Source organism: Eriocheir sinensis, chromosome 3, assembly GCF_024679095.1.
Source record: "Eriocheir sinensis breed Jianghai 21 chromosome 3, ASM2467909v1, whole genome shotgun sequence".
Lineage (NCBI taxonomy): Eukaryota > Metazoa > Arthropoda > Malacostraca > Decapoda > Varunidae > Eriocheir > Eriocheir sinensis.
In genome coordinates, this window is record NC_066511.1 from 12,830,945 (window position 1) to 12,843,444 (window position 12,500).

General features: G+C 44.7%; 1 protein-coding gene across 18 annotated transcripts in view; it reads left to right on the top strand.

The window, feature by feature from the left end:
- LOC127005223 (voltage-dependent calcium channel subunit alpha-2/delta-3-like) overlaps positions 1-12,500 on the top strand; it is a 223,061-nt gene that overhangs the window by 69,274 nt on the left and 141,287 nt on the right. For all 18 annotated transcript variants that reach the window (XM_050874057.1, XM_050873955.1, XM_050874027.1 and 15 more), the window contains exon 3: positions 6,727-6,837. In XM_050874057.1, the coding sequence (XP_050730014.1) occupies positions 6,772-6,837 (66 nt within the window). In that variant the 5' untranslated portion in view covers positions 6,727-6,771. The remainder of the gene's footprint in view (positions 1-6,726; positions 6,838-12,500) is intronic.

Genomic DNA, 12,500 nt, shown 5'->3' on the forward strand with positions numbered 1-12,500 from the left:
GGGAAAACAACCCTCTTTCATTTTTTTATCTAGTTTGTTGTTTTATGTAGTACAAAGAAGAAAAAAAAAACATCTGCTTGTGCCTAAAGTCTTCCAGAGTGTTTGTTGATGTGACTAGGACATCCCATACGGTACGGCGACAATGAATGTCGACAAAAATATTTGCTTCAACACATCGTTATACATTTTACCATAAAATGTATGGTTTTAATTCGGTGTTTCGTCAACCAAATTAGGATTATCAGCGATTAATGACCTCTATGCAGTTGTAACACATCAAGAGTCTGAACTTAGTTTCTTCAGGGTGCTGAGAAGTCGGTCACCTCTGTTGTGCATCAGCCAAGATTTAGCAAAACAAACCAGTGTTCTCTTGTGCAACTTGTTTTTTAAATGTTTACATTACACGTGTCGTTCTATCAGTACTCGTGAAATTTATACTTTAGTTGATTTTATCGCTTCAGAGTAGAGACAAGGATCACGTGCAGCCGACGCTGGAGGTTCTTTGCACAACATTTTCTGGCAGCAATGTCACGAAGCTGCAGCCAGTCCAAGGATTTCGAATGTTTTGTATTTCGATTATCATGCAGCTCAAGTGAAGAGTTAATGATCTCTTTAAGGCTCAGGTCATTCCAAGCAAACAGCAATCCCCTTCAGCCATCAAGCTTGCCTGCCAGCCAGGCAGCCAGCCATCTTCCACAAACACCACCACTGCCACAGCCTGCAGGCCAATGGAAATGATCATGCCTCGCGAACAGCAAGCATTACCATCCTTCTCTGTGACCCGCCCGCATCCTCTTAGACTGGCAAAGGTTAACGTATCGTCAGGCCTAAAGACACCAAGAGGATAGGACTCAGTACTATTATTTGCAAGTAAATTTATAAGCAGCAGATGTCGTAGCAACAAACTGAATACGTGTATAAATAACAATAGGAAGGAGGCGGTGGCCGAGTGGTCAGCGTGCGGACGTGGTCATCCCGAAGACCCGGGTTCAAATGCAACCCCAAACTCTGACACTTTTCAACTTCTAGTGTGTGTGTGTGTGTGTGTGTGTGTGTGTGTGTGTGTGTGTGTGTGTGTGTGTTTACCTAGTTGTAGTTTTACAGGGCCTGGGCTTACGGTCATGTGGTCCCGTCTCCATATCTGTATTTGTCCAGCTTTTCCTTAAAGTTGTGCACACACTTAGCCGATACTACATCCTCACTTAGTCTGTTCCAAACCTCTGTTTCTTTGCGGGAAGCTATATTTTTTTTTATGTATCAAGCATCTTCCTTTTCTCAATTTTTTACTGTGTCCTCGTGTGTTGCTGGTGTTTCTTCCTTCTCTTAGTTACTTCTCATTATCTACTTCCATTTTATTCCATAATTTGTAAATCTGTATTAGGTTTCCCCTATCTCTTCTTTATTTTATTTATTTATTTATTTATTTATTTATTTTGTGTGTGTGTGTGTGTGTGTGTGTGTGTGTGTGTGTGTGTGTGTGTGTGTGTGTGTGTGTGTGTGTGTGTTGGGAAGGCGGCCAGTTTTTGTATCGGGCTTTAGTACTCAGTGCGGGAACAAAAATAAGATTCGTCCTCGCTGTAAAAGTAACACACCGACCCAACTTTCTTTACTTTTCTTTTCCCCGGGTCATATTTTTACTACTCCTCCTCGTAGTGCGTCAAGTGAGCGGTGCCAGCATGCAGTGTCGTGAGAGCATGGAACAGATAGAGACGCGCCTTGCAGTCGGGCGGAGCAGAGGCGTATAATATAAAAATAGGATACGTGCAACATTCCGACGTGCCCCCCACTCGCCAAACCCTCCAAGCGTCCCTCGGGCTGGAGTATATTTAGCCATCGGAGCGCAACAGATGAGATGGTTGTGTGTGTTTCGTGTGCTGGTCCGCCTTACCTTCCCAACTTAAGTACATAAAGATACGAGTAAAATGAATCTGCGAGAGACCAGTCATCCTACACGGATAGGGTCGGTATTCTCAGACGCTCACATTAGCTATTTGCAAAGTCCAAAAAGAAGATCACTCGCGTTCTCATGAGTGTTTCTTCGCGTTCAGGGTACAGAAACTTTGTCAAACGATCAACAGGGTAAAAAAAAAATACCCCCCCCTTCATGGAAATGCCTACAACGCCTACGAAAGCCTTGTCAAATTTGTTTGTTTGGATCCCGAAACGTTTAAGAATATGACCATCTAGAGGGTCTTCAGTAAGCATAACAGCATCCATCTCCCCTATCCATGGTTACCACTACTAAACGACCCTTTGTTGAGCTTGTGGTGAAAATATCGTTCGCTACTTGTTTAAATGTAGAGATGGTAGTTCGTTCCATACCATTCAGAATTTCAGTCGTAGATCGGAGCAATTCGTGACTTTGATGATCAGCTCCCCCCCAACCAGGCGAGCACATCAAAGACTACAGCAGACAGAGTGGCACGTGTTTGTCCGGACTGAGCTACGGTCGGTATTTTTGCCCCGCCGTTCACTCTACCGAGAAAATAATAAGAGAGAGAAGCACTGCAGGACAATAACTTCCCACCATCAAGGCTTCGCAGCATGACTATTTGGGGGTGAATATTTATATCCACTTAATCACAAGTTGCCCTTTTCTCCAGCAGTCTCTAGTAATCAGCGCCGCCACAGTGACAGTTCGGATAATTTTGCTACGTATTTCTGGCATTCAGGGCGGAGGATCAATAGCAAAGTCTAAAACAGAAAATTTAGTCGGTCAATGCAGTTATGAGGAAAATGGGCGCATGGATGTAATCACCAAGTTAAATAGCGCAGAAAAATCTCAGTTGTGGCGAAGGAAATTCCACCACCCAGCTTTCTTTCAATTAACTTTCAAGTGTCTTTATTAGACAAAAACGCAGCCCGAGGCCCGCCTCGCCCCGCCAGGCAGCTGCCGACTCGCTCCGCTGTCCCGGGTTCGCGGAACACCCGGCTTGTCGACGCCACAAACACCTTAAAAACTTAGAGGAAGGTTGGAATCCTACTTGCTCTGCCCCTTGCCAGCCTTTCCCGTCATTGGCGGGGCAGCAAGACGTTTCCATATTCTCATTAACATCAAAGTCTGTCTAGGAACTTTTAGTAGTTATCCACGAGCCAGTATTGTTCGTGCGTCCTGGTGATAACACATTGCAAAAGCGATAAAATACTACAACACTGAGAGCTTGTACGACCTGTAGACCTCATTCATGCTTTGTAACCCCGCTTGGTGAATTATTTTCCAGTCGTATTTTTGTCCCTCAAGTTATCGTGTAATACAGCTTCTCCCTCTTGTTACATGGCAGGAACTTCATTTGCTTGGGATAAAAATGTGTATCGAAATTATTTATTGTTACTAAGATTCAGTCTTCAGTCTTGAATCATTATATCATATGAAAAGAAATTTCGTCCTTTCATTGAAGTACCGGCAGAGACCTTACAATCCAGACCTCTCTCCGCCCTCCTCGCTCACGCCGGCGCGCTGGGCTGCTCTCCTCGCCTCTCCTATCCGGCCTCCACTCCAAGCTCAAGTATCCAATCATTCTGGCAGCATTTTACTCTTGGGTTGAAAGACACCCTCCTTAGTTTCAGGCTTAACTGGAATATTTGCTGTGGGTGAAGGACATAACCTTAGTCTACCTTTAACTTTGTATGCAAATTCATAGCCGCTGTGAACGAGAGAAATTAATTGACTTAATTAACATTTTCTTTTGTACGATATTTTACGTGTCTCTGATAATAACTCTTGGGAAAATAATGAGTCAGCGGGCACTGGAAAAAATATTGCTGTACACTCCATCTACCTACCGTGTAATTCCAAGCCACTCCGGTAGGTGACGGAATGGGACAAGGCTGGCGCCGTATGGGCTCCCCTTGTCTCGTATTTCCACCATTTTCATCCGATACCTGCTGTGCTTCTTCCCTCCTACGTGGAAGTCTCGCTCGATCCTCCCTGATTGGACTCGTGAGCGCGGGGGGCTGCGACGGAGCATTTCTCTCCTTCCCTTTCCCTTTCCATAAAGAAATGAAGTAGAATCTTTACATTGAAAATGATAAGAAGCCAAAATATACGTTAGAGAAATGCAATAACTCATTGAAACATCCCGCAATGTATATATACATCGCGTGTGCCATTGCAGGTTGATTAAAATTGTCTCCAGCTACCACAGTGCTGGGCTGGGGCGTCAGATCTTGGCCGCAGGAGTGGCCTCTGGCGCGGTGACCTATTAGCTCATCGGTGGCTCAGCTGATTTGCTGCCCTGACTTTATTCAGAAGGCCCGGGTTCGATCCCGGCACTCATTGGTGTTACATCACAGGAGGCAGTGTATAATCTTTAATTTAATAAAGTCATATCATAGAAACTTGAGTGGATTGTTAATTAATTCTTGTTACGTTTCTCATTTTTATTTTCATTAATCGTTATAGATTTTTTCCAGGAATATTCATTAACTTTGTAAAAAAAACTCATGAAAGATTGTAAGAGTATCACAGGCTCGTGTCTCGAGGTTGTGGCCTTTGTCGTGAACGTTTCGACCTTGCCCTCCTTTCTATTGCACATTATTAGTGTGTCTCGTGTCCAAAGGTGTGACGAACGAGCCCCACAGGCTAGTAACGCTCTAGGCACGACATCTGCAATGCTGATAACGGGACTTCGGTGGCCCATGACATTATGTAGGTCAGACGTAAAGGTGTGGGGACGGGAGGCATTTGCACCTGTTCAGTGATGAGAGAGAGAGAGAGAGAGAGAGAGAGAGAGAGAGAGAGAGAGAGAGAGAGAGAGAGAGAGAGAGAGAGAGAGAGAGAGAGAGAGAGAGAGAGAGAGAGAGTTGTAAAAAGTATGAAATCGTTGTTTAGGGACAGGGTAATAAGCCGAGTGATGGTTTGTATGTAAGCAAGAGTGAAAAGTAATACAAATTGAGACGTCTTTTGTCGGATGTATGTCGTTACGAGGATGTTAAAGTACCAACACGCCTCTGCTTTATGCGTTAATAATAAATTCTACCCCAATACAAAAGCCATCAATAAGCGGCACATCTTTTCAGCTATCAAAGGCAGAGATAATAAAAAATAGGGCCGTCGCTCCAACTTGAGAAGCACTGCAACACACACACTCTCTCAGGCCGAGACAGCCCAGACTTACACGGAGTCACGTCCGGCACATAAAAGTAGTTATGTTCGCCACTCCCGGAGCTCATCACATCAATCTGTAGAGCTTTATCGTCGTGACAGGGAATCAATCACCATCGCCGACCAATGCCTGAAGGAGAGAGAAGAGTATAACTGGGGCGAGGGTGTTCAAGACAGTAGACGTTACACAGCCAGTTAGTTGAGGAGGTACTATACGTATATGTTTGTGTATACTCGAACGCTTAACACGATGAAAAATGGCATTCGTGTGTGTGTGTGTGTGTGTGTGTGTGTGTGTGTGTGTGTGTGTGTGTGTGTGTGTGTGTGTGTGTTTCAGAATGATCTTGCTCGTGGAAAATCTTAAAAAATCCCACTTTGTACCCGACTTGCTCCTCACCACCGCCGCTTCACCCACCACTGCTACTCTTATCTCTCCTCCTCAGGACAACACACACACACACACACACACACACACACACACACACACACACACACACACACACACACACACACACACACACACACACACACACACACACACACACACACACACACACACACACACACACACACACACACACACACTACCATTACTACAGCTTCTCCTCCGCCTCTCACCTACCTCCCCCAATACACGCTGCCTTATTTCCATCATCACATCACCCTGACAGAAGTTGCCCCGAGAAACAGATGCGTCAACACGTCCCTCTTTCCCATAGCACCGCCAACGCGTTCCATCCCCATCGTGCTCATGTATCATCATCAGCAGCAGACGAAAGGAGATGGTAGGGTACGAGGAGGCCTTATGTGCTCAGAGTCGTGCGAAGGACAAAACCGAGAGCAGAAGAGTGAGGAAAGAAGTAAGAGTTCCTCACATCAACAACAGCAACAGATGAAATGAGATAGTGGGGACGAGGAAGTCTCATCAGTATTCAAAGGCGTACAGAGAGAGAGAGAGAGAGAGAGAGAGAGAGAGAGAGAGAGAGAGAGAGAGAGAGAGAGAGAGAGAGAGAGAGAGAGAGAGAGAGAGAGAGAGAGAGAGAGAGAGAGAGAGAGAGAGAGAGAGAGAGAGAGAGAGAGAGAGAGAGAGAGAGAGAGAGAGAGAGAGAGAGAGAGAGCCGAGGGAAGGAGTTACTCGAATCAGAAGTTGCCATGACGCCAGGATTGTTAGGATACTGTTGACAGAAGCGCAGAAAAAGGTGACGGAGGATTAATAGCGTTGTGTGTCTGGAGTTCGGGGGAGACACGACTCATGGAGGAATATAGGGAAAAAATATATGCAGATTTGGTGATGCTCTGATGAAGTTTGAAGGGACTAGCTGAGTAGGCGTCATGGAAAAGAGGTGTGGAAATCAGAGCTGCGAATCTTTCCGTTATTAGTATTCCTGTTGATAATCTGATGTTTTCTTATTGTATCATAAAACGGTACCCAAACATTTGCATTACTTTTTAATTCCTGAATGTGGTACTTTGAATCTATCCATCTATGTATCTATCTGTTTGTCTATCTAGCTATCTATATCATCTCTTGAAAGTAGTGTATATTTCTTATTTGCAAGGTATGGAAAGGAAGTTGAAGAAGTCTGATCACACTGCTAATGGTGTTTTTCCTCTCTTTCCAGAACTTCCACAACGAAAAAGCCACCCTGAAAGAGAATGACGGCCTGATGCTGGTGAAGGAGATGGCCACCGACGTGAGCAACATGATGAAGTTCAAAGTGGATGCCGTGAACGTGAGTATCAAGCCGGGGTTAAGTTGGTTGGTCTCCGGCGCGCGCTTCGGGGTCCTGAATCGCGGTGAGGACTGAAGCCGCACTTTCATGCCGTCATTATTTGGTAGAGAATGTAAAAGTAAGAATAAGAAACCGACTATTCATGCCTCGGTTGGGTCTCCGGGGTTCATATTTCCAATCTCTCTTTGGTTATGTGGTCCCTGAATGAAGACGCTCGGCTGTAGCTTCGAAACTAGCCACAGAGCGTTCTGGAAAATACTCTCATTGTGATTCCCATTGTGATTTACCCCACATGACTCCAACTAAACTTACCCTAACCTAACTTAACCTAACCTAACCTGACCTGTTCAATAATGTACGCCACATACCCGTACAGAGAAGGGAAATACCATGAAGTGAGGATTGAAGCTATACTGTCATACCATCACTAATACTTCGAGATGTTAAAAAGAAAGGAAGGAAAAGAACTGACTGAACTCATCGTAAGCTCAGCCTCTTTAAAGGTTGGTATTACAAGACACTTTCGCTCCTCACATCAGCTACCTCTAAAGGTCAAAGAGGGGGTCAATCAGGTTCTAATGAGTGTTTCTTTAGGTTCATGGTACAGAAGAAAGATAAAACTACCACCAGGGCCATAAAATTAATCCTGAAAATGCCCCCAACTCCTACGAAAGCCTTGTCAAATATGTGTTTCTAGGTTCACGGTACAGAAGAAGGATAAAACTACCACCAGGGCCATAAAATTAATCCTGAAAATGCCCCCAACTCCTACGAAAGCCTTGTCAAATATGTGTTTCTAGGTTGACGGTACAGAAGAAGGATAAAACTACCACCAGGGCCATAAAATTAATCCTGAAAATGACCCAAACTCCTACGAAAGCCTTGTCAAGTATGTGTCTCTAGGTTCACGGTACAGAAGAAGGATAAAACTACCACCAGGGCCATAAAATTAATCCTGAAAATGCCCCAAACTCCTACGAAAGCCTTGTCAAATATGTGTTTCTAGGTTCATGGTACAGAAGAAGGATAAAACTACCACCAGGGCCATAAAATTAATCCTGAAAATGACCCAAACTCCTACGAAAGCCTTGTCAAGTATGTGTCTCTAGGTTCACGGTACAGAAGAAGGATAAAACTACCACCAGGGCCATAAAATTAATCCTGAAAATGCCCCAAACTCCTACGAAAGCCTTGTCAAATATGTGTTTCTAGGTTCATGGTACAGAAGAAGGATAAAACTACCACCAGGGCCATAAAATTAATCCTGAAAATGCCCCAAACTCCTACGAAAGCCTTGTCAAATATGTGTTTCTAGGTTCATGGTACAGAAGAAGGATAAAACTACCACCAGGGCCATAAAATTAATCCTGAAAATGACCCCAACTCCTACGAAAGCCTTGTCAAATATGTGTTTCTAGGTTCACGGTACAGAAGAAGGATAAAACTACCACCAGGGCCATAAAATTAATCCTGAAAATGACCCAAACTCCTACGAAAGCCTTGTCAAGTATGTGTCTCTAGGTTCACGGTACAGAAGAAGGATAAAACTACCACCAGGGCCATAAAATTAATCCTGAAAATGCCCCAAACTCCTACGAAAGCCTTGTCAAATATGTGTTTCTAGGTTCATGGTACAGAAGAAGGATAAAACTACCACCAGGGCCTGAAAATCCTGAAAATCCTGAAAATGACCCAAACTCCTACGAAAGCCTTGTCAAATATGTGTTTCTAGGTTCACGGTACAGAAGAAGGATAAAACTACCACCAGGGCCATAAAATTAATCCTGAAAATGCCCTCAACTCCTACGAAAGCCTTGTCAAATATGTGAACTTTGACAACGAAATGTTTAGTAGTACGGCCCAAAGTAGGGGTCGTATTACAAGACGTATCGCCACCCAAGAACACATATTTGACAAGGCTTTCGTAGGAGTTGTGGGCATTTCCAAGGGTAGTTTGTTGTGGGCATTTCCAAGGGTAGTTTGTTGTGGGCATTTCCAAGGGTAGTTTGTTGTGGGCATTTCCAAGGGTAGTTTGTTGTGGGCATTTCCAAGGGTAGTTTGTTGTGGGCATTTCCAAGGGTAGTTTGTTGTGGGCATTTCCAAGGGTAGTTTTATGACCCTGGTGATAGTGTGAGTTTTCTTCTGTACCATGAACCTGAAAAAACACTCATTAGAACCCGACTGACCCCCTCTTTGACCTTTGGAAATAGGTGATGTGAGAAGCGAGTATGTCTTACAATGCCAACCCTAGTTTGTCTCCCGTGGAGTGCCAACAGGGCGTGCCGGTGCCTGGATGGTCTAGCTTCACGTCGTTGAGTAGATGTTAAGTTTTCATAATGTTTGGAAGACTGACACACTCACACAGGGTTAAGAACTTTTACATCGACGGAGAATTTCATATTACCCGATAAAGTATTGATATATCGCACAAATCTGGCTACACACACACACACACACACACACACACACACACACACACACACACACACACACACACACACACACACACACACACACACAACGGGAAGACAGATGGAAAAGGCAGATCAAGTGAAATATTCGCATAGTTCATAAGAGGCGTGATGAGGGAGACCAGGCAGAGACCAGCAACCCAGCCAGCGACACAGCATTGCAGCTCATGGGGGCACGCCTCCTCCTCGCCTTCGCCTCTTCACCTCCTCCTCCTCCTCCTCCTTTCCCTCTTCCTTGCCTTCTCCCTTCCTTCCTCCTGTCGCCTAATCTCAGTCCCGAGGGATGATCCTTACCAAATAGGGTTCACGCGGGAGTTTCTTGTATACGTTAACTGTGTTTCCTCTAGGCACATTCTCCTCAAAACCTATCTTGTACTTGACTGCAGGAAAGAAAATGAATGTAGTGCAGCGTTGCCAAATTGTCGTACTCTGAACATTGCATTTATCATTTTTAGGCTCCACTACTGTCGTAACCACACAAATAACGATAGAAATTTAAAGTTATCGTTAAAACAGTTAAATATTGATGGTTTTCGTTTTTTTATTATGCTACAGGTATCGGTCAAAAACTACGAAAATGCAATTCGATGAGTATGATAATTTGGCAACGCTGATCTAGTGCAATGTCATCACAAGCCGGGAACCACACACGTGTATATAAGAAGTTTCAGTGGTATAATGTATCCTAAAATAACGCTGAGACTCGGTGAAGAAAATGGAGGTAGACGACAGAAAGAGCCAAGGAGAGCGAGTCATGGGTCAGGGGACAAATTCAGGTTAAAGTTGTCGTGGCAGGAAGAAAGCACATGATACTGGAAGGTCAGTCATGCATGCATTTAACAATAGTTGGGGAGCAGACAAGACTTTCGGAATAGAAAACGGAACCAAGGCAGAAGAAAGCCAAATGGAGAGACAAAATCAGAAACCCTGCAGGAGTGTATCGGAAAAAAGAATAGAGAGGGAATACGAACGAGTAGAAACTGCAGCGAAGGGCCGAAGACTTAGGAGGATGTGACCTGAGCCAAGTGGATAACAAAACTTACATATAGTACTACGTAGTTGAGATTGATATACACAGGACGTTTGATGTAGTATGCCATCATTAAATTCGAGATCAGGGAAGCATCGGGAAGAATACCGTCCTTCAGTGTTACCTAAACCAAGTGGATAACGCAAACTTACGTATAGAAAACTGGTTAGACAGCACAGTAACTCCATAAACGAGTGACATACGCAGGACGTTTGATATAGAATCAATCAATCAATGGGGGCATACGCCGGGGGGGGGGGTCGCCTCACCCACCCTACGATACCAAGTCCGGGGGTCCCTCCGGGCGAGTCTCCATGCAGGCCCCTTTCCCATCCTGAGTATCCTGACAGGATCTATCGACTTACTCAAGCCATGAACTCCCTTGGCCTTGCTATAAAATGCCATGAGTAAGTGTGAGAGCATCGGAAAGAACTACGTCTGCAAGTGTCCTTCGCTGCGTTCACGGCGGCAGCCCCAACGGTGACAGGGTGCGTTGGTGTTTAGGTGATAGGGTTCGGCGGTGGTTAGTTATTAAGTTAGGTCAGACGGCGCGGCCCTAGTAACACGGCGGCAAGACTCCTCTGTGTCTATAGGTAGGTGGGAGGACGAGGAGAAAGAGGAGGAAGACGAGGACGAAGAGGATAAGAAGGAAGAGGAAGAGATTTAAGGGCAAAGAGGGGAGAAGGAAGTAGGAGGAGGAGACTGAGGACGAGAGGAAAGACGAAGACGAAGAGGAAAAGAAGGAAGAGGTGGGAGGAGTAGAAAGAGGAGGGGGAAAACGAGGACGAAGAGGGAAAGAAGAGGTTGGAGGAGGAGACTGAGAACGAGGAGGAAGACGAGGACTGAAGATGGGGAGGAGGAGACTGAGGACGAGGGGAAAGACGAGGACGAAGAGGGAAGAAGGAAGAGGGGAGAACAGAGACGAGGGCGGAGGTGAGGGAGACGAAATCAAGGAAGAGGAAGTTAATTGAAGTAGCGATAGTTATGTGGTGACATGCTCCCTTTCTCCCTCCCCTCCCCTCCCCTCCCTCCCACTCTCTCTCCATCTATCTATCTATCTATTCTGTCTCTACCTCGACGGCTACCTTAAGGGACTCTGCAGTAATGAAGACTGACATCAGAGGTCACGTCGGGTTTCGGAATATGTCAGTATGGAAGATGCACAAGGGACACGCGTATTTTCCTATTCGTCCTCTTCCTTTTCTAGCTGAGGGTCGGAGAAGCCTCTTCGGGGTGTCAGGAAGGTTAAGTAATGGTAAGACTGAGAAGCGGACGTCTTGAAGAGTGTTACCGCGTTGTTATTCGCTGTCTCCAGAGGCTTTGTGTTACTGAACCTTTATTTTAAGTCAATTGGCGTGTTAGGAAGGTTGGGAAAAGGTAACACTGAGAAGCGGACGTCTTGAAGTTGTTCTTACTCTCGTCATCTGAGTCTGTGTTACAGGACCTTTATTTACGGTAAGGGGAGACAGGCTTAGGATTCAACAATGGGTAATTGAAAATAGCTCTCGCATCTTGCTGCTCTCATTAAGGGAACAGAGGAAGATGGCAGACCGTTGTCAAATATAGTTTCACAGGTGGCGTAATGTTCCTTTCTTGTATGATTTGTTTCGAAACGGAGAACATTTTAAAGTTTAGGTCTTATAAATGAGTAAATGCGATAGATGAGGAATAGTGTCATACAGAAAACAAAGGGAGATTGTAGAGAATTTTCAAATATAGCTTCAAAGATGTCTTGATAGTTCTTTCTGGTTGGAGTTAGCTTTAAAAAGGGAGGCAATGTTTAATTTAGGTTTTAGAAATAAGGAAATGCAATAAATGAGGAATTGTGTCATAGAGAATATAGATGGAGGTGATAGAGAATTGTCAAATATAGCTTACATACGTCGTGATAGTCCTTTCTGGTAAGAGTTTGTTTTGAAAAGGAGAAACTGTTAAAATTTAGGTTTTAGAAATGAAATGAGGAAAATACTGTCTCGGAGGTTACATGTGGAAGGGAGTCGGACTATCATATCCACTTTGCCTTTTGGTTAGCCAAGGTACCTGGAAATTTATACGTCGACAACGGCAGAGGTTTGGTTAAGGGGCTCTTACACTGGGCAAATTTTCCGTGGATCTTCAGTCAAACCACGATTTCCGCTGGCGTGGTTCTTATATTTCCGTGG